The sequence below is a fragment of the Tenrec ecaudatus genome, chromosome 10 (assembly GCF_050624435.1).
Source record: "Tenrec ecaudatus isolate mTenEca1 chromosome 10, mTenEca1.hap1, whole genome shotgun sequence".
In the NCBI taxonomy this organism is placed as follows: Eukaryota; Metazoa; Chordata; class Mammalia; order Afrosoricida; family Tenrecidae; genus Tenrec; species Tenrec ecaudatus.
In genome coordinates, this window is record NC_134539.1 from 115732070 (window position 1) to 115753217 (window position 21148).

Here is a 21148-nt window from a genome sequence, read left to right on the forward strand (position 1 = left end):
AGCAGACTGTCGGGGTGGGGCGGGGGCGGAGAGCCGTGGGAGTGTGTGGACAAGGCCCTGTGTGGAATGAGAGCAGGGGCTGAGGGGTGGGTAGGAGATCGGAAGGTGTTTGACGTGGTGTAAGTGTGCGTTCACTTGCTTTTCACAACCCCTATCCCTCTCTTTCCCACCCCCCCTGCCCCTTCCAAGTGCCTCCCTGATAGTCAATGGCCAGTGGGAGAGCTGTTCGTCGGGATGGGGGACCCGGCCCCCCCAGGAGCCCTCAGATGAGGGGATTTCCTGACCTCTGCCAAATCCCGCCTGCTCTCGTGTCCCCCCTGGAATGGCCTTAGCATCAGAGAAGGTTCTGTTCCCTCTTCCGGAGGATGGAAGGGACTTTGAGAGTGGAAAGGAGACGGTCGCGGGTATAGTGAAGCCACGTGTCCCCACGGACAGGAGGCTGCCGGAAAGGCAATTCCAAAGTCGACCCAGAAATTCACTCTGGAGAAAGGCCCATCGGATGCTGGGATGAGGGTCAGAGGTGCAGGCATCACATAGAGTCAGGAGTTGGTGATCAAGCCCACCTCCACATCCGTCTCATGGGACAACGGGCAGTGAGGAGGACCAGGCAGGGAATCCCCCCGTTCCAGAAGCTGCTGCAGGGCCAAGGTGAGGGTGTGATAAAGCAGTGTATGCATTCCCTTTATCAGGAACTCCCACCCACTGACAGCCCAGAAGGACGAAGAACCCCAGGTCTGGGGCACAGGGGGGCTGAGATCATGCTGAAACAAGGACAGATTTGTGGGGGTGCCCATCAGGGCTCAAGGCATGAAGGTCCAGAGTCACCCAAGCTAGTTTTGGGGGGAGATCTTGGAGTCTCGGAACCCCACGGGGCAGTTCTACCTTGTTCTATAGGGACGCGATGAATTGAAATCCACTAAATGGCAGTGAGTTTGGTTTGATTTGAGCCTGTGGCTCCCTGCCCCCAGTGATCTCATGTCTCCCTACCCAGGGACACACCCACTCATTCCCCTGCTTTGCCAAGCCCTCTCCCATTTTTGCCCAACATGAAATAACATTGACCTGGGTCCCACAATCGGCTTCTAAGGTCACACTACTATTGTGTCAATGCTGTGCTGTGAAGTGGCCATCTGAGGTGGTCCAGATGCTGGACAGAGTGACACTAGCCTGACCTGGGCCCTGCTTGCCCTTCTCTGTGCCCTTGAGAGAGGGAGGTGGAAATGGAAGAGTCCGCTTCTTAGGAAAGGAGCCTCTGAGGCCATAACCTGGGTGAGAAAGAGGCTGGAGCTTTGCTGCCCCCTCCAGGGGCTGCAGCATCCACCCCCCCACCTCCCCTCCACTGAGCCTGTCGAGGGGCAGAGGTGGCTAGTGCCCTCTGGAAGCCAGACGCCTTTCCCGGCCCCTGGTGGCTCTGGGATGTGAGTGGACAGAGCCTTTTGCTGGGTGGGCTAGTGGGGTCTTCCTCTCGGGGGAGAAGGCCGCTGGAAGACTAGAAAGCCGTAGAGATGCACTCAGGGCCTCGGACAGAGGCTTGTTACCAAGAAGGACTGCCTGAGACAGGTATCTCATCTCCATCCTGTTCCGGTGTCTGGGACATACTAAGGGGACATTGTCATCTACACCCAGGCCACCAGCCTCAGCTGCTCCCTGGCAGCATGTCCACAAGCCATCCCAAAGGTCTTTGATCTGCTTAACCTGCCACCTACCTTCCCTCTCCTCCACGCAGGGCCACCCATGCGGTGACAGCAGAGGCCCCTCACAGGACCCAGGCTGAGGGCCAGCTATCTGGTAAGAGAGCTTCTCTTTTAGGTCTCTGGCTTTCCCCTCAGCCGGTTGCTTAGTTGCTACCACCCTCCCAAGCCCCTCAGTGCCAGCCTCCTTCCCTTTACCGAGAGCCCACCCTCCGTCCTTTTCCAATACGGCTGCCCAGGCAGTGCGCCCATCTCAGGCTGGTGGACCCAGGTGAACCTTTCATCCACAGGCTACAGAAGCTGAGACCTGGGGGGTGCGGGGGGCCCAAACAGCAGCCAAGGGCTGACTGGCTTGCTCGTTAAATGGAAGAGGAATTACAGAAACCAGAGGGGGGGGGGGGAAACCTTCAAAGGAGAAATTTTGTTTTAATGATACCATTAATCATTCATTTTTTAATTAGGAAGAGCTCCCTAATGCGACTCTCTTGCTGGCTAATAGAACTCTTGATTTCCATGAGAACCATTCCCGGCCCTGAGAATAAGCGCCACCTTGCTTACCAAGCCCAGGTCATCTCCTGCCTCGTACCCGCCTCCCCCCCTTAGTTTGCAAATAATGCTGATTCCCTGGTGCAGTGAAAGCCCTTCCCTGGGCCCCTCCAGTGGCTCCCAGGCTGGCTGGAAAGCCCCGACGCTCCTCTGCCTTAAATCACAGTGCCGAACAGTGAACTTCCCCGCCAAGGACGCCAGTCCATTGGAAGCCGAAAAGAAACACAAGCTGCAATGTTTGTTTCTAAATATTTTTGTATTGTGTACATGCTGTATATTTTTGTTGTAACATATTATTTGAGCACAGAAATCCATTAAAGATTTTTTTTTTAAGCCACTGGTTCTGCAAGATGTGACCTGAAGGGCAGGCAGGAAAGTATTTTGCGCTCAGTCTGGACCAGAGCCGTGGGGAGGGGGTGGGTGGCAGCAGTAGCCATGGTGGACCTGCAGTTTATAAAGTTCACCCAGGGGCTTGATGCAAGGTGCTTACCTTTAGGGGTTCCTAACCTTTTGGGGAGCCCTGGTTGCATAGTGGTTACTCCTTGGGCTGCTAACCACAAAGGCAGCTATTGGAGACCATTCTCCGCCCCTCTGAAGGAAGATGAGACGTTCTCCCATCATTCTCAAAAGCCCACGGGAGTCCTTCTGCCCTACCCCAGAGTTGGAGTCAACTTAATGGCAGGGAGTTTGAAGGTTGGTTTTAACCTTTTGGGAGTCATTAGACTGTTGAGTCATTGGATTCTCCCCATAAAAATACACACATACCTAGACAATTTTGGGAGGGTAGCATTTCAGAGGGGCACATGGTTAAGGACCCAGGCTTCTATCTAAAAGGCTTCCCAAGGACACCGAGGAAGAAAGGCCTGGTGGTTTACTTCTGAGAACCCTGTGGAGAACAAGAGCTCCTCTCAGCCGTGCTGGAGGTGTGTGGGGGTGCACCTAGCTCTGATGGGGCTGCTGTGTAAACATTGGGCTTCAAACCACAAAGTTGGCAGGAAACGGCAGGTCAGGTCACAGTCAGCCAGATTGCAGCGTCCAACAGTTCCCAGCTCAAGTGATGTGTACACCAGCAGTGTGATGAAGTAGGTCTTGAGGGAACCTCAAACTATAGTGACATGGTCCATGGGTTGGCTGTCCCATGGGTAGTGTAGCTCCCAAGTTGAGGCAGAGAACTAGCTAAGGTGGCTGCACACTGATCCGATCATCAGAGAGCAAGAGACAGGCGAGGCTTGCCGAGCCATTTATCTCCCTGCTCTTCAATTAAACCGCAACCGTATTAATCCCACGTGTTTATTGGCCAGGTTGGCACAATAAACCTATCACACAGCTCAATGTGTAACTCACTATGCCAACAGATTTCCAGTGGGTTGTATACATATCTAGTCAACTCAGTGACCGCTCTAGGAACCCTGATGGTATAGTGGTTACTCATTGGGCTGCTACCAAGTCAGTAGTTCGAAACCACCTGCCACTCTGCAGGAGAAAAGAGGCTTTCATTTCCAAAACCCACAGGGGCAGGTCTACATTGACTTAGAGGGTCACTGTGAATCGGCATCAGCTCAATGGCTATGGCTTTAAGGACCGAGCAGGACTTTCCCCCTGGGGTTTCTGAGGCTATGATCTTCACGGGAGCAGCTGGCCTGCAGGTGGACATCTCCAGCATGTTATTCTCATTGAATGGGCACTTCTGGATGTGAAGTGAGTATAAATATCGCCCGCATGTACACGAGGGGAGGGTGTGAACTTGCTGGTATTATGTGGCAGAGCTAGATTCTCAGCTGGACTGTCTGGTTCCAACCCTCCTGCTCTCAGCTCTTGGGTTTTTGTAAGGGACCCCAAAGACACTGAACTTGGGGAAGGCTCAGAGTATCTGTCTCCTTGCAGTAGGCCTGGGGTCATCTCACCCAGTAATAAGCCTTGTCCGTCTCACAGAAGCTCCGTGTTGCCAGCCTTCCTGGAAGTCGTTTACCAAAAAAACTACAGCTCTTGATTCATGACTGCTCCCTTGCACCTGCACGCTCCAGACCACAGGCGTTTATGCCACCGCAGCCATCTGTGATTTAAAGACTGCGAGGCACATTTAGGGAGCCTGGCAGTTAGAAAACTGGCGCCACCTCCCAGCTTCCAAGTGAAAAAGATTTCACCGCAGCCAGCCAGCCAGCCAGCGGTGTTTCCAGGCACTGGGAAGACCTGAGGTTAGGGGACTGTGGCCTTCCTTGCTGTATCCTCTTTCCCAGCAGCCTGCAGGCTTTCCTGGCATCTGGTTGAAGTGATCCTCTGGTACAGGGCAGGCATTGTCATGGTTAGTAATGGATGAGAAAGGAAGTGTGTGGGTTATTGCGTTCTGTGGGTGTAACTTTACTGAACGATGAATAAAACATACTAAGGAAACTGTACGTGCACCCTGCCTGGTGCCTTCTGAAAGGGCCAGGAAAGTATATTCCAGCACAGCATTCTTCACCAAATTCCTTAAAATTTTTTTTATTAAAAGATCATTTTATTGGGGGCTCTTAGAGCTCATATAACAATCCATACATTAATTGTATCAAGCATATTTGCACATATGTTGCCATCATTTTATTTTCTATATATTTACATTCTCTTTGCACCCTTGGTAGCAATTCCTATTTTCCCCTCCCTTCCCACCTTCACCAAATTCTTGAGTGTAAAAAGTACCATTTCCTCATAAGCACATTGGGAATTAATAAAAACATCAGGCTTGAGAACTGAACTCATAAATAAAAATTACTACCTTGATTAGAAGCACATTCTTTATTATTATCCTTATTACAAGTATAATTAACAGATAAACAGAGGCCTCTTTTCACACATGACAGACATTTCCTCAGTGTACAGCATACAAATAATATAAAACATAAGCTTACTCCAGGTCTCTATAAATCTTTTTTAAAACTTTAAAAGTTAATACAATAGTTTTTTACTGTTTGAATGTAGTACACGTCTCGGGTCATGACCGGGGTTTCTTCTCCTGGCCGACAAGCTATTCAGTGTCAGGTCAAATTTCCCTCATCTATTGTAGTGAAATACGATTTGTCAGACTTTTCAACCAAGGCTGTTTTGTGTACAGTCTATACTATAGAGACCCTAAATTATTAAATATGCACAAGTGGCATACACATGTATGCACACACATATCGGGGGAGGGCTCAAAAAGTTCACGGAAAAATTCCATTACCTTTCATTCCATTTTTCCCACGATTTTTGAAGCCACCTCGTAGGGAGAATGTCCTTTTACCTTGCTCATATCCGTCAGTGTTTTGAAGCAGTTGATAGGCTTGTTTGCTCTTTTTTAAAAAATGAATCATCTAATTGCGGCGCTGACAGTTTATTTGTTCTTAAGTGCCATTTATGACGCGGACTCTGGAATGGCATGTTAATTTAAAAATGAACAACGGTTTTCCAGACCCCACATTGTAATGTCCTGATATTACTTATCTAACAAAAGAAAGAAAAGTTCCGAGCACAGAAGAAAATAAAAATCTCCAGGAGACAGTCCACAGGACTCACAGCCAAGACCAAGGATCTGGATGGTGCCTGCTATCACTCCACCTCCCGCTCCAGCGGAGTGGGGGGAGGGAAATCAGAGATCAAATGCAAAGTCATAAAAAAGACCCCGTGTGCTGCTCCGACCGAGATGGACAGAACCCCTGAGACTGCGGCCCAAATGACACCCTTCAAACCTGGACCAACACCTACTCCTAGAGCTCACGACGCCAGGAGAGTGCCGGCCTCCCAACAACCAGCCCATCACCCCTGCTACACACAAAGGGAAGCAGCCTCTGCCCCAAAGCTCAGTTCAGAAGGCAGGGCAAATGGCAAAGGGGACTCGGGAGCGCTGTTACACTGAGGAGATTGCAAGGAATGTCATGAAACAAAACATGGGAAACGAATTTGCTTTGTAAACTTCCACACAACTCACAACATTCAAAAAAACCCTTAATATTTAAGAAAGTTGTTTCCTAAGTAGACAATCAAGTGCAACAGGAAAAAAGATCGTCGGATTCAAGAGTAGTACTGTAAAATCACAAGTAGTACTATAAAACGTTCATTTTCCATAGTCATCCTGAACTTAAAAAATGTTAGCTTTTTTTCCCTACCCTGTCTACAATCTAAGTTATTAAAATGTGGGCACATAAAAGCCTTTATGAGGACACAGAATTGTATTTTTCATTAAAGGAAAATAAATGGCTCGGCGAGTCATGTCCTTAAGATAGACGTATGCAGAGCAGACAGAAAGAAGCCCACTGTCAGTTATTCTCAAAGTTAAAACGTGGCAGAGAGTGTTCGTGACCCGCTGAGGAGAGGATTCTTCAGGGTGAAGGGGCCTGTGTCCCTCTGAGGGTCCTGGGAACTGGTCTGGTCTTCTCAACAGAAGCCATTACCCAACAGACTAGAGGACGAGGCACACAGCACAATGGCAGCCCTGTGGCTTCCATGGAAACTGCAAACAGCTAGCTGAGGGCACTCTCAATCCACCCAACGTTTCCGATACGAGGATTCTGCTTGTTGCGGTTGTTCTGTTGTTTCTTTCCCACGACACTGGGTTTAAAACAAGAGCACTTTCAACTAGATCCAGGAAGAATGCCCATGCCCTAGGCAAGTATCAGCGACCGGTGGAGGAAGGTAGGCCGCAGTGGAAGCCATGTCCGTAGCAGTTTTCTCAGGAACGTCTAATCTGGAAGGTAAGACAGCTACTGGTGAAGTTCATTTCATTGCTGCCACGTGCATGATGTATTTCCAAACCGACTGAAGTGGTGGCTGCATCATCACTGCCATTGTCAATCCTTCTTTGGAATGTGGTTCACAGGCAGTCATCTGTCCTAAATCTAGGATTACTTTTTTCTTTTAAGAAGCAACAATCCATTCTCTCACTCTCTCTCACTCACTCGCTCTCTCACTCACTCTTTATCACTCACTTGCTCTCTCTCACTCTCTGTCACTCACTCTCACCCACTCTCTCTCACTCCTTCACTCTCACTCTCACTCACTCTCTCTCACTCACTCTCTCTCACTCACTCACCGAATCATTCTCACTCACTCAAAAAAAAGCAGCAGCAGCAGCAGCAGGTCCACTGAGGAATAAGTATGACGATTTTCCGAGGGGAAGAGTTGCTGACTACAGCAGCAAACGCCTGAGAGAAGCCATAAAATGACCTCTGACATTTTTAAAGCAACCATTCCCTGGGATCCAGAATGCAGGGGCCAGTGATCTACTAAAAGTTCACACTCTGACACACAGGTCTGTCTATCTAGGACTTAGTAAAGATGGTCCTCAGAGAGCTGGGTTTAATTGAGTTAAACTTTAAAAGGGACAGAGGAAAATCTGAAATGAGTTTCAAAGCGTATTCAACAGTAATGCTGTAGGCAAGGACGACTACGATTTCAAACACCAAGGCGGGGCTCTGCTGACTCGACAATGGGATTATCCGGGAACACGTGGTCCCGGCACACAATTTAGGGGAGCGCTTCTTTCATGAATTCCTCAAGGACGGCTATCACGTTCTTGGCTTCTGGCATTTCTTCATGCTCCACTTTGACAATCTTTAACAGAATATCGCCGCTACCGCAGTTCTTCAGGAACATGTAACATTTAAATAAAGCATAATGATTCCTTTCTGCTTGTTGGATAAATCGCTTCAAATTATTTGTGTCTTGTATGGCCTAGAAAAAGAGGGGACAGTTAAGTATGTGGTGTGAGACTGACTGAAGCTGAGAGAGGTCCCCTGCCCAGCCGAGGACGCCATCTGTGAGAGGTCAGCAAGTACTGCTGCCCGTCACATCACATCCTCACTTCGGAAGGCAGGGTCTCCGCCTCGCACGCTCTGACTCAAACTGCCTCACAACAGCGGTTTGGCCTCCTCCTCCAGGGCTCAAATGGTGTGCCATTTCAATGTTCTGCGAGCTTGAGGGACCAACAGAAGTCTTTAGGGGCAAGGTCAGGGCTGCAGGGTGTCCCCTTAACTGGGGGGAGTCAAGCTCCCCAAGGACACTGTCACAGCAGGGCAACTTCCCGGCCTGTCTCTCAGCAATGCAATTTGCCATTTTCATCTAACTTTTTCATCATAAACCCCCGTAACTGTCCCGTGTTCAAAATAATCTACCAAGAGTCCCCAAAACAGACACGGAGATGGCCCAGCAGGGGCTCGCATCCTGTGTGGCTTTGGAAGGCACCCTAAGGAGACGAAGGCCAGGGTCTGACTGGGAGCGCGTGTCTTCAGCCGTCCACCTATGGCAGAGACATGTGGAAGCATGCTCTGTGTGGAATGAACCCGTGCAGGTATGAGCTGGAATCCTGGCAGCAATACTTTCTGACTTACCTCCTAGGTTCCCGAGATGCTGACTTTTTATTTTAACTATTTCCAGCCCTCGGGAGAACCAAATCTCATCTACAAAGAACAACTACGTCAAACATAAAACTCCTAGATAACATACAGTACTCCCCTCCCACTCCTCTGCCCACAAATGTTGAGTCCTTAGGCGCTGAGCTATGTTTTTCTGTTTTGTGACTAAGATGTGCCACAAATTAAAAGATTATTGTCCCTTCCATATAAGCAAGCATGAACCAACAAACCTACTAGTTGAAAATACAAGGATTTGTAGGCAGAAGCCTGTAAGCTCCTCCCGAGCATGCCAGTGTTGAGAGCGTCTTAGTAACAGACAGGGCAGCCCCACAGCAGATTGGTTACTTCGAGTCTGGGTCTAATCGAAACTCTGGCGGACGTGGCCTGTGGCCCATGGCACACAGTCAATGCGTTACCTTCAATTTAAAGTTCTCCAGGACTTGCCGGGCGAGGAAAGGGTTGCCCCCCTCAGCACCATTTACAAAGGCGCGCATCCAATCCTCACAAAACCTGTTGCTTCCTAAAAAATATATTGGAAAAATTCAATAAATAAAGATGTGATCCTAGAGCGTAAGGCATTTAATCTCTCATCATAAAAATATCTATAAGGCATTCTGGAAGACTTCTGTCATCCAGCTAAGCCAGACGCACAGCCGTCAAGGCCATGCTGACTCACAGTGACCCTGGAAGCCAGAGCAGCACTGCCCCTGTGGGCTTCCCAGACTTTCCATCTAAATCCTCGTCGCCTCATCTTTCTCCCTTCTAGCAACTGGAGGGTTCAAACTGCTGACCCTGTGGTTAGCAGCTCAATTCGTAGCCCACGACAACACCAGGGTTTCTACAAGAGTCTGAAAAAAATACCACCCCCACCTGTGTGCTCGCTACCTAACAGGAGCACTGCTCCTCCCTCAGGAGCCCCCAGTCCTTTGCCATCAGAAAGGATTCTCACGTGCCCATGCATTTGCTTGATATATTTTATACGTAAGCCCTGTACACTATCATTTCCATGTTAAAACTTCTCCTCATTCTCTCTAATGACTTGTCTTGCTGACGAGTGTGTTTATGAACTAGGTTGCTGCATGCCACTCTATCTCACTCACGCGCATCCCAGTTTTCCTGCTGATGGGCATTTAGGTTATTTCCAGTTCTTTGGTCTTTGGAACCATGACCTTACAGACACTTGTGTAGGTCTCCTGTGTCCATCTACAGTGTCTCTACATTCCTAAGGGTGCACTAGAATTGCTAGGCATGGAATTATTTCCCTGTTTCTAAAACTTTAAAACAAAAATGGATTTCACATTTTGAAGTGGTTCTTAGCCAATCTGGGGTGGATGTTAAACTGCACAAAGCAGATGGAGGCACTTGGTTTACTTTGCCCTGTCGTGCTCAGAAGGACAACGAAGACGCCTGGGGGCTGGGACAGCAGTGGCAGCAGGGTCGCCCTCACCTGCGTTGAAGAATCGAGGCTGGGGACCACTACAGTCGATGGCCACAGACTTGTGCTGCTCCTCTGTCATGGCCATGCACAGAGAGGTCATGGTGCCTTCATGAAGAAGTCCCTGAAGACTGGCCACACTCAGAAACCTGCCACACACAAGAGTCTGTTTCACACACAGGACTACAGCCAGGGGCGGGGCGGGGCAGGGCGGACGGGAGACGTAAATCCATGCTCCACTGAGGACATCTCAGGAACACTCTGGCTGTGTGGAAAGGGGGCTCTGTTTCGGAAAGCCGTGTCCTCTACCTGTTGATGTCTTTCTTCGTCTTTCCATCTGACTCTATCACGTTGACGGGAGTGGAGCTCAGGGCCTGCAAGAGAAAAATAAAGCCCGATGGACACGGATATTCTAGTTTGTTCTTCCCCTTTATAATGAATTTTTATTTATTTATTTTCATCGTTTTCTTAGGGGCTCATACAGCTCTTATCACAGTCCATACATACATCCATTGTGTAAAGCACATTTGTACATTCATTGCTCTCATCCATCTCAAAACATTTGCTCTCCACTTAAGACCCTGGCATCAGGTCCTCATTTTCCCCCCTTCCTCCTTGCTCCCCCCTCCCTCATGAACCCTTGATAATTTATTATTTTGTCATATCTTGCCCTGTCCAACATCTCTCTTCACGCACTTTTCTGTTGTCCGTCCCCCAGGGAGGAGGTCACATGTAGATCCTTGTAATTGGTTCCCCCTTTCCAACCCACCCTCCCTCTACCCTCCCAGTATCGCCACTCACACCACTGGTCCTGAAGGGATCATCTGCCCTAGATTCCCTGTCTCTGGTTCCTATCTGTACCAGCGTACATCCACTGGTCTAGCTAGACTTGCAAGGCAGAATTCGGCTTGTGATAGTATGTGTGTGGGGGGGAGGAAGCATTTAGGAACTAGAGGAAAGTTCTATGTTTCATCGTTGCTACAGTGTACCTGACTGTCTCATCTCCTCCTCAAGACCCCTCTGCCAGGGAATCTCCAGTTGTCTACAGATGACCTTTGGGTCCTAACTTTGCACTCCCCTCATTTACAATGATATTTTTTGTTCTGATGATGCCTGATACCTGATCCCTTTGACCCCTTGTGATCGCACAGGCTGGTGTGCTTCTTCCATGTGAGCTTTGTTGCTTCTGAGCTAGATGGCCGCATGTTTACCTTCAAGCCTTTACAACCCCAGATGCTGTATCTTTTGATAGCCGGGCACCATCAGCTTTCTTCACCACATTTGCTTATGAACCCACTTATCTTCAGCAGTTGTGTCGGGAAGGTGAGCCTCATAGGATGCCAATTTAATAGAAGAAAGTGTTCATGCATTGAGGGAGTACTTAAGTGGAGACCCAATGTCCTTCTGCTACCTTAATACTAAACCTATAAATATATGCATAGATCTATTTCCCCATCCTCATACATATATTTGCATATGTACATATCTTTATCTAGACCTCTATAAATGCCCTTTGCCTCCCAGCTCTTTCCTCTATTTCCCTTGACCATCCTCCTGTCCCACTATCATGCTCAGTCCCCACCAGGGTTTCAGCAATTCCTCTTGGTTACATTACCCTTGATCATGCCCTACCAGGCCTCCCACACCCTCCTCACCACTAATTTGGATCACTTGTTGTTCCCTTGTCCTTGGGTTTGCTAACACCACTTCCTTTCCCCTGCCTCCCCCTCTCCCGTGTCCCCCAGAACTGTCAGACCCGCTGTTTTCTCCTCCAGATCTAGTGTTTCTTACCAAGCAGTTACTTGTGACAAAATGTCACTTCCTAAATCAGCCCCACAACAGGCACAGCACACCAGCTGGGAAGAGCCAGGTCCAGCTGCTGCTCGCTAGGGCAGAGACCTGGACTTTCTGCCTTGGTCTCTTCGGGTCTCAGCATCTGGCATGTGCACTCAAGCCTCTGCTACTGCCTGTGTCTGTCCGTGAACTGTCCCCGTTAACACAGCTAAAATCATTCTGGGCTCTTGTCCTGTCACAGACTCCTTTGGAAATTACATCACTCTCAAATCATTTCCAAAAGCAATTACTTTTTACAATTACCCCCCAAAATTACTTTCAAAAAGTAATTACTTAAAAAGGCTTTCTGCTCGCAAGAAGTCTTAGCTAGTATTTGCCATTGCCAATAGTCATCTATCTCCCTGATGGGAAGAAACGAGACGTGGTCTACTTCTCAGCAAGCAGAGTGTGAGTGAATATTCGAGGGGGGAGGGAGCGTTCAGAGAAAAATGGGCGATGCTAGTTGTGGTAGTTACAATTTTAGAGGGTTACGAGTGAAGGGGTGGAGTCTAGTCTGTCAATCGGGTCATAGCCAATGAGGCCTCTGTGTGGGCATGGCCTTCTCCTGAGGATTCTGGGAAATCCGGTATTCCTTCTTGGAGGTGGGAGACACTATCTCTCTCGTTGCTCACTCCCAGAGACAGAGACAAAGCTCTACTGACAAGACACATGGCACTAAACCTTGGGAGCTGGAGAAGCCACACAGAGACGCCTCCTGCCAGTGCTGAGAGGCTTACAACATCATTGGATCCAAAGACTTTCTACCCACTGGCCTGTGAGCTTCCTGCATTCAGCATCATTGCATGTGTTTCATGAGTCTGTAGAGGACTTTATACATTGGTACTGGACACATGGGCTAATATCAGACTTATGGGATTGGACTGGATTGGTGGGTATGCTTTCTTAATGTACAATTACCCTGTCTGTAAAACTCTCTCATACACATATGCGTGTTTATGAATTTGTTTCTCTAGTCTACCTAGAGGAACACACCATTGAGTTATTCAAACTCCGCCAAAGTGAATTATTTTTTACAGATACCTTGTTACAACTTTCACTTCCTCTGGATTAGTGTTTCTCAAAGTGGGTGACACCAGCCCCTGAGGGGGTGCTTGAACAAGCCAGGGAGCTTCAAAAACCGGGAACCTACACTTTATCCTGGATTCTGGGCTATAGTACTGAAGCTTTTAATTGTCAGAGGGGTGCTGAATTTTTTATTTTGTTTTGTTTTTCTGAAAAGGAGGCGGTGGGTGAACTAAGTTTAGGAACCTATGAACTAAATAGTCTAGTTCAACTGTCTTTTCAGCACGCCCCTGGGCAGACCCCAGAAAGCCAATCTGAAGGCCCAACCAATCCCAATCTGAAGGCCCAACAAATCCATCCAATCAATAGTGACATGTGGTGTGTACACATGGCAGGGACTTAATTAACACAAGCTTATAGCCCACACTTACTGGGAATTTCTCACTCACGGGAATAATTGCATTCCCCAATCCCCACGATGAGTGGGGATCCCCACTCCCGCTGGTGTAGGATGGGCACACACCGAACCAGTCAATGTAGTGGACTTTATAGAAGAGGACTCTTGCGCAGCCCAGGATATCTAAGGGCACCGCAGACCTGTTTTTGATCAATCTTGGGTGGCTGAACGCCACCCCAGAAGCTGGGGAGGGGGACACCAAACCCTTGGGGGTCGTGTAACTAGTTAGCATGGCAGAGTCCCATTTGTTATCAGAATTAACTAGACAAACCACTCCATCGGCTACAATGGCCATGCACCACCACCCACAGAATCGAGAAAGAGCCATCGATCTGTCCGTCATGTCCGTGTCCGGGCCAGGGGGAGCTTTCTTGTGTTGAGTCCATTTCAGCCACTGGCTCCACTCCTGGTGAGGCCCTTGCCAAAGCGATTTGGTTTTTGTTTTTAAATCATTTTATTAGGGGCTCATACAACTCTTACCACAATCCATACATACATCAATTGTGTAAAGCATATTTGTACATTCATTGCCCCCAACAGTCTCAAAACATTTGCTCTTTACTTATGGCCTTGGCATCAGCTCCTCACTTTCCCCCCTCCCTCCCCGACCAAAGCGATTCTTAATGAGGGAAATACTCTTGTTTGGGCAATACTCACGGCATGCAGCAAAAAGGTAAGTTTCTCCTGGCAGAGAAGAACGACTCTTTGGATCGGGCAGACCACATCCTCAAACCAGTTGCTCAGGTGGGATTTCATGCGGCTCTCCAGGCCCCTGTCCTAGATTAAAAGAGAATACACTTGCTCCAGCGTAAGCTTCCACGTTCGCAGGCGGGACCTCTCTTTATGGTGCCCTCGACAACACACAGGTCCAGGACACCTCCTTTTCTCAAGCTAAGCCATCAGCTCAAACACCCAAGGGGCACTGCCAGGCTCTAGCATTCCCCGGGGTGCCTGGGCAGGGGGAGATTCATTGTCCTGAGCTTCTGGAAAGTGTGTTGGGAGAGCGAAGACGCTCACGGAGCCCCGTTCTTTCTTCACTGGGAGAAGCTGGGTGTGTACATGCTCATCCCCCCACTATCCTGTGCACTCCGTGGAGAGTCTCTCCGTTAATCCTCGTCTGTTCAGTGCCTGGTACACTATCGAAAAGAGCCAGAGAGCAAGCTGGTGGACTGAGCGACTGAACGACTGTAGACACAGTTCAATCACACTCAAAATGTCCATCGGGAAGGGACAAGTGGACGTAAGCCCTCTCTGCTCGTTGGGCACACTGCCCATGCGTGTGTCCCATCTGCTTTCTCCGCTCTGCTGCTCTCTGGGGACGCGTGTCCCATAGGAACAGCTTCAGCCTGGGAGAGCAGCACCCCTAGGTTCACCTCCCTACGCACGCCTTCCCGCTCCTCTGGCAAGATTTTGTGCAGACACGACAAATGGGAGGAGCGAAGCACCACTCCATGGAATGGCAGCACATTCATCGGAGGCGCGACTCTCACAGACGCCCCAAGCCGAAGCCGTTTGTTGAAAGGATCGGAAAAATAAATCAATCTGGATATATCTAAGTTGTAAAAGATCAATGGGGTGTCTCTAAAACTCTCTGAGGTGGAGTTCAGGGAGAGCCAGGTCCCTGCCTGCCGTGCCCCTGATGCCAGAGGCTGCAGGGGCTATTGCTTTAGTTCTGACCAGAATAGAAAACGAACCCTCAAATTTAATGGACTGTTTTCCATGTAAACGAAATATCAGAAGCGTCAGCATTTACAGGAAGATGGTCTCTGCCTCCTTTAATACACAGCGTTCTACTTGCCCACAAAGTAGCACGTTTTTCAAGTGGAAATGACTTTGGATCCCACCCATGACATCACAGTATAGCAGTCACCGCATGTTAATCCACTTGGTCTTAAAATACTACTAAATCCGTCGTCTTACCTCACAGCCCATGTTATTTTTCAGCTCTTGAATATATGTGTCCAATTCCAGCCTGAAAGTACATTCTTAAGGAAGCAAGACGGATCAATCAGGTCAGTGTTTTATGATCGCCCAAGATGGAATAAAAAATCTCTCAGATGACACAAACTGCAAATTAAAACAAGCTGGACAGACTGGCTATATGGAAATATGAATTCAAGTAAATACACAGAAGGAAGTTACCCCCACCTTCCTAAAAACCCCACCACCATCCAGTCAAATCCAACTCACCGTGACCCAATAGAGGTCTCTGAGGCTATAAGTCTTGAGAGTAGCAGATAGCCTCATCTTTCTCCTAAAGAGCAGCTGGTGGGTTTGAACCACTGACTTTGCAGTTAACGGTCCAAATCTCACCTGACAGTGCCTCCAGGGATCCTTACATTAGGGGCACGGAAGCTGTTGTTCGCCCACGTGCCTTCCCAGGTTTCCTTCCCAATAGCCTCAGAGACAGCGAAAGGATATAGCTCAAGTCCTTTCTCAGAGCCTCCGAGAAAGCAGACCACACATTGGGAAGGCGGAGCTTCAGAGCCCACTGTTGCCGCTTTGGGAAGCAGGTCTTGTTGAAAGAGGCAGTAGTAACAACCGACTCGGTCACCGGGAGAACTAGAAAAGAGAGAGGGTCGAATGTACTTGTCTGGGGACTCTCGTGCCACTACCTGTGTGGACTGCTCAGAATCTTGGTCACCTTGGTGTTTCAGCACACTGTTCAGACGGCCCCCTCGTCAGTCCCCCAGCCCTCTCCCGTCGTTCACCCCTCCCAGCAGAGCACACAGCTCCCCATACACATGAAAAGTCTCTGATTCCTTGGGCAGGTGTTCTACGTTTACTCTGTGGTCTTAGCCTTGGACCATGGACTCTACCCCTGGTGGGATTTGTATGCCAACGACCTAGTCTGCAGGAAAATGCAACCCAGGCAAAAAATGGAGAGACAGCTGCAACTAGACGGGGGACACCCATGTCCAAGCCCCAACTCCACTGCTGACCAGACTTCAGGCACGCACGCCACGCTGCTGGTCTTGAGTTTAATCCCTTATTTCTTCTTTCTCAAGCTTTCTAGAGAAAGGTACATGAGATACAAAACGTTCACGAGTGCACTTTTATAAACTCCAATCTACACAAGTCCGATTACTTTGCTTCATTGTTAACTCTTTTCTTTCCAATATAAACCCAGCAGAGTCAACTGAGGAGGTGGCAGGGTCCCTGCCATTCCGTGCCCTCCGTCCCAAACAGGAGGCCCCGTGCCCGGGCTGTCAGAGGGCACGGGCACATCCTGCGGGTCTTGGGGAGCTGGTCCTCAGGAGTCTCTCACACTGAGCTCAGAGAGAAAACCGCCGCACAGGACACACTTACCTCAGCTCCATGGACGCGACGTTCCCCAGACCTTCAAAGACTGCCCCCTTAGAAAGGCGCTTCGCAAGGAAACTGCGCAGCTGTGGTTCCGCTTCCGACGGGAGATTGGTGTCCACCAAGGAGAGGCTTGTCAAACCAAAGACAGACAGACGTTCCTTACCAGCGGCTTCTCGCCTTCACACTCCGTGACTCAGACAGAAAGCCGCGTCCAGCCAGGGAGTCTCTCGGAGGACTTAGGAAGGCAGCCTCCCTGGAGTCTGCTGATGAGCCTTCTAGGAATGTACGTCACCCACTCGGAGCCCCTCAACTGCTGACACTGGTCTTCCATCCTCGGCTCATTCTCGCTCGCACTCTACGTGGGCCCCCAATCCATGACCCTCCTCTTCCTCACAGCCCCTCAGGCTTCTCATCTGACTTCCCTTCCTACCCGAGACTCAATTCCACTCTGCGGTGATCCTACAGGACAGCGCAGAACTGTCCCAGAGGGTGTCCAAAGCTGCGGCTCTCTGCAGAGGCGGACGGTCACATCTCTCTTCTGCAGAGTAGCTAGTGGGTTCAAACTGCCGACCGTTCAGCTAACAGCCAAGTGTCTAACCCACTGTGCCACGAGGTCTCCTCCCTTCTCAAGAAAAACCACCAAAGCCTAAATCCACCGTGTCAAGTCAATTCTGGTCCACAAGTGTCCCTATATATAGTTTTTCCAAGATTATAAATCTTTCCAGGTACCAACTGCCTCATTGTTCTCCTTGAGAGCAGCTGGGGGGGTTTGAACCACTGTCCCAGTGATTAACAATCCAATGCTTATCCCATAGCACCAACCTAGGCTCCTTACCCAAGTGAAATTGCACTGTCAGTCACTATCATCACACCTTCACGTACATCTTGTTTCTTTTTTGTTTTCACCTCACTGGATTTGCTTGGCAAGGCGCCGTCCTTATTTAACCCAGCTTTCCGCCTGCTCTGCATCTGCTCGTATGTAGGTGAATGAAAATGCATACCCACATCTCTAGTCGCACTTTCAATGAACGCCCGCTAGCCCTGAGCAGGCCCTTACTGCTGCCCGGCTCTCACCATCTCTTGGTTCCACACCATCTGCTCGTTTTCAAGCCTCCAACTCCCTATTACCAATGAGTGAACACCTCAGCTGAGCTTTTGTTTATGGGCAAAAATCAAAATTGCAATTTGATTTAGATTAAAATAAAAACCAAGCCTATGAATTGACCATCCTGGAAGATAAAAAAGGACTTCTATCATCAAACTTCACACTAGAAGCGATGAATCCAATCCTTTTCAAGGTCATCTGTCTCATTACGTTGTGGAAATTCTCACCATGTTCAACCATGGAGAGAACCATGGACCCATCCCCCAGACTCAACAACTACCAGCTTCATGGCCAATGTTGTTCATTTGTCCCCCGTGCTGTCCCCTCCCACTTACCTTGCATTTCAGTCTTTAAAAAACATTTTTTCCCAAACCATCAGGAGATAATCTAGACATCATTCCATTGTTCAATCACATCAAGCAGTGTTGTACAATTGCTACTACAATCCGTTTCAAACCTTCTTCCTTCTTGAACTCCTTGATCTCAGCTCCTTTCCCTCCTCCATCTCTCCCACTACACTCCTCAGGGACCCTTACAGTTTTCTCAGTAGGTTCATCGGTCCTGGGTTCCACCATCCTCAGAGTCTTTTGAAGCAAGCCCAAGGACTCATATCATTTCATCCATACATCTTGTCTTTATGTATCTCTCAAAGATGAGGGCATTGTACATAACTATAATACTATCATAGCAAATGATAACATTCCTTAAGCCATTCTCTAACCAGTGAGCACAGTTTTTTGTATCTTACTTTGTATCAAGTGTTTAAGTTTTCTTACTCATGGCTCACTTAAATAGGTATGAAATGCTGTACACTGTGCCACTCAGTATTTGCGGTATTAGGTAACACAGTACAATCGGCAGAGGTGACAAGACTCCCTGCCGTCCTAGAGTTTACATGCAAGTGTGTGGCAGAGTTACTACAAGCTATGACACAGTAGACAAAAGAGGATCTTGGAAGAGCTGATGCCAGGGGCTTGAGTGGAGAGCAGGTGTTTTGAGAATGATGAGGGCAATGAATGTACAAATATGCTTTACACAATTGATGTATGGATGGACTGTGATAAGACTTGTATGAGCCCCTAATAAAATGATTTAAAAAAAAGAGGATCTTGAGCTTCTTTACAGCAATGTGACATTGAATCTTTTACTAGGGTTCCCAGCAAGATACTAAAAAAAAAAAAATCATTCTAATTCCCAAAGGCAAATCAGTTTGAGCCTTAGCTTTGAATGAATGCGCCAAGGAGGCAATCAGGTTCCCAGGAGACAGGTGGGCTTGATGGTTTGACTTAGGGAAAGCTCAGGAGAAACAGGTACCCACTGGCATCCACGGGCCAGAGGCACAAGATGGAAGCATGTGGATGCACTAGAGTTATGCTGGATTTACCTGAAATCTCCACTGGTGGGACTTTCTGCATTTGTGCCACTTCCATCATCACTGTCCCTCCGCTGCTGTGCCCATCTGCAAGTCACAAGTGAATTACTGTCTTCAACCAAGAGTTTTTACTCAGAGCATGGGGGCAGTCTGGGAGGCAAAGAAGTCCGTACATCCTCCACTGCCTCTCATCATTGGCAGGAAACACACACACACACACACACACACACCATGGGGGCAGTCTGGGAGGCAAAGAAGTCCGTACATCCTCCACTGCCTCTCATCATTGGCATCATTGGCAGGAAACACACACACACACACACACACACACCATGGGGGCAGTCTGGGAGGCAAAGAAGTCCGTACATCCTCCACTGCCTCTCATCATTGGCATCATTGGCAGGAAACACACACACACACACACACACACACACAGCTGGCAAGAGCTCCTTCTCTCTCTCTAGACCAGTGATTCTCAACCTTCCTCAGGCCGCGACGCTTTTATACAGTTCATGTGGTGGTGACCCCCAACCATAACATTATTTTCGTTGCTACTTCATCACTGTCAGTTTGCTCCTGTTAGGAATCGGGCGACCCCTGTGAAAGGGTCGTTCATCCCCAAAGGGGTCGCGACCCACGGGTTGAGAACCGCTGCTTAGCCCTAAAGTGGCAGAGGAAAGGCTCAAACGCAAACACGGCCATCTAGTTGATTTCAACACGTCCTATAGTGACTCTATGGGGCAGGGTAGAACTGGCCCTGAGGGTTTCCGAGACTAAATATTAACGGGAGTAGACAGCCTCATCTGCCTCCTACCGAGCAGCTGGTGGCTTTGAACTGCTGACCTTGAGGTTAGCAGCCCCACCCGCAATTCACTGCCCCGGCGGGGCTCCACGCAAAGAGGCTAGGCACTCCGAAAGCTGTAAATAACCAGGCTGCAGAGGGTCCGGTGGGTCCCAGGGAAATCCGGGAGGAAAGCAAACAGGCGTCAAGGTGGGCGGATGCCAGTGATGGGATGGTAGGAATTCTGAAAGGGCAGGCCGGGGATGGGAACTGACGTTACTGAGCGTGCCCGGCACCTCACGAAACAAAGGACAGGGCGAGAGGGTGGCCCTGCGAGCAGGGGTCAGTTGGGAGCCGGGGGCAAGGAGGGCCAGACAGAAAGGTCCCGCAGCGGGGCGGACGCAGGGCGGGCGGCGAGGCTAGGAAGGCCCCTGGGGCCCCTGGGGGCCTGGGCGGAGAGGGAAGATGGCGTTAGGGCGCGGCCCGGCCTCAGGGCCTGCGAGGGTGCGGGGCGGGCGGCGGGCCGGGGCGGGGCCCGGGGCCGGCCGGGCGGGGCGCCTGCACCTGCTTCCGCGGTAGCTGTACAGGCAGTAGTGGCTGCTGGACGGCGGCTCGAGTCTCCGCTCCTCCGCGGAGCCCCCCTCCTCACTGCTCTCGAGCTCCTTGTCGTCGCCATCCAGCGATTCTTGCAAAGAGGGGAGCATCGCCCCGTCTCCCGGCAGCCTGGTGCGCCCGTCAAATCGCTCCCCCGCTGCCGTACAGTCCGGCGGCCCGGCCCCTCCGGCTCCCGACGCTCACACGCCTGAGTTCCGCGGGCCCGCCGGGTTCCTAGGCGGAGAGACCGGCCCCGGGAGCTGGCGGGCGTGGGTTTGTTGTGTGTTTTGATTTTGCTTTGTTGTTGTTGAGACACCTCCACAGCAAAACACACCAAGACAAACGTCACTCCGGTACCGCGGCATCGACTGCATGCTTCAAGTGGTGCCACCTTTGACCTTGCTTTTCTGAGTTGCGTCGCCCCCTCCATTTGGATAAACCACTGCTCCCTCAGTTCCTATCCAGTCTTTCAAATGGCTGTGGTCCCACGTGAAAAAGAAACCCATCTCACAGTCAAGTGGATGTCGACTCATGGTGACCCTGAAGGGCAGAGTGGAACTGCCCCTGTGGGTGTCCGAGGCTGTAACTCTTTAAGGCAGTAGAAAGCCTCCTCCCTCTCCAGAGGAGCAGCCTGTGGCTTCGA

At 49.7% G+C, this 21148-nt stretch overlaps 1 protein-coding gene across 1 annotated transcript; it reads right to left on the bottom strand.

The window, feature by feature from the left end:
* Positions 1-4742: 4742 nt before the first annotated feature.
* C10H17orf75 (chromosome 10 C17orf75 homolog) lies at positions 4743-20656 on the bottom strand. Its single transcript, XM_075561377.1, has 10 exons — positions 20476-20656; positions 19143-19217; positions 16657-16782; positions 15769-15909; positions 15268-15325; positions 14005-14124; positions 10344-10408; positions 10047-10183; positions 9016-9119; positions 4743-7919 (listed from the first exon to the last, which is right to left on the bottom strand). Exons 1-10 carry the CDS (start codon positions 20613-20615, stop codon positions 7713-7715), a joined length of 1173 nt encoding a protein of 390 aa, XP_075417492.1. The 5' UTR covers positions 20616-20656; the 3' UTR covers positions 4743-7712.
* Between the last annotated feature and the right edge of the window lie 492 nt (positions 20657-21148).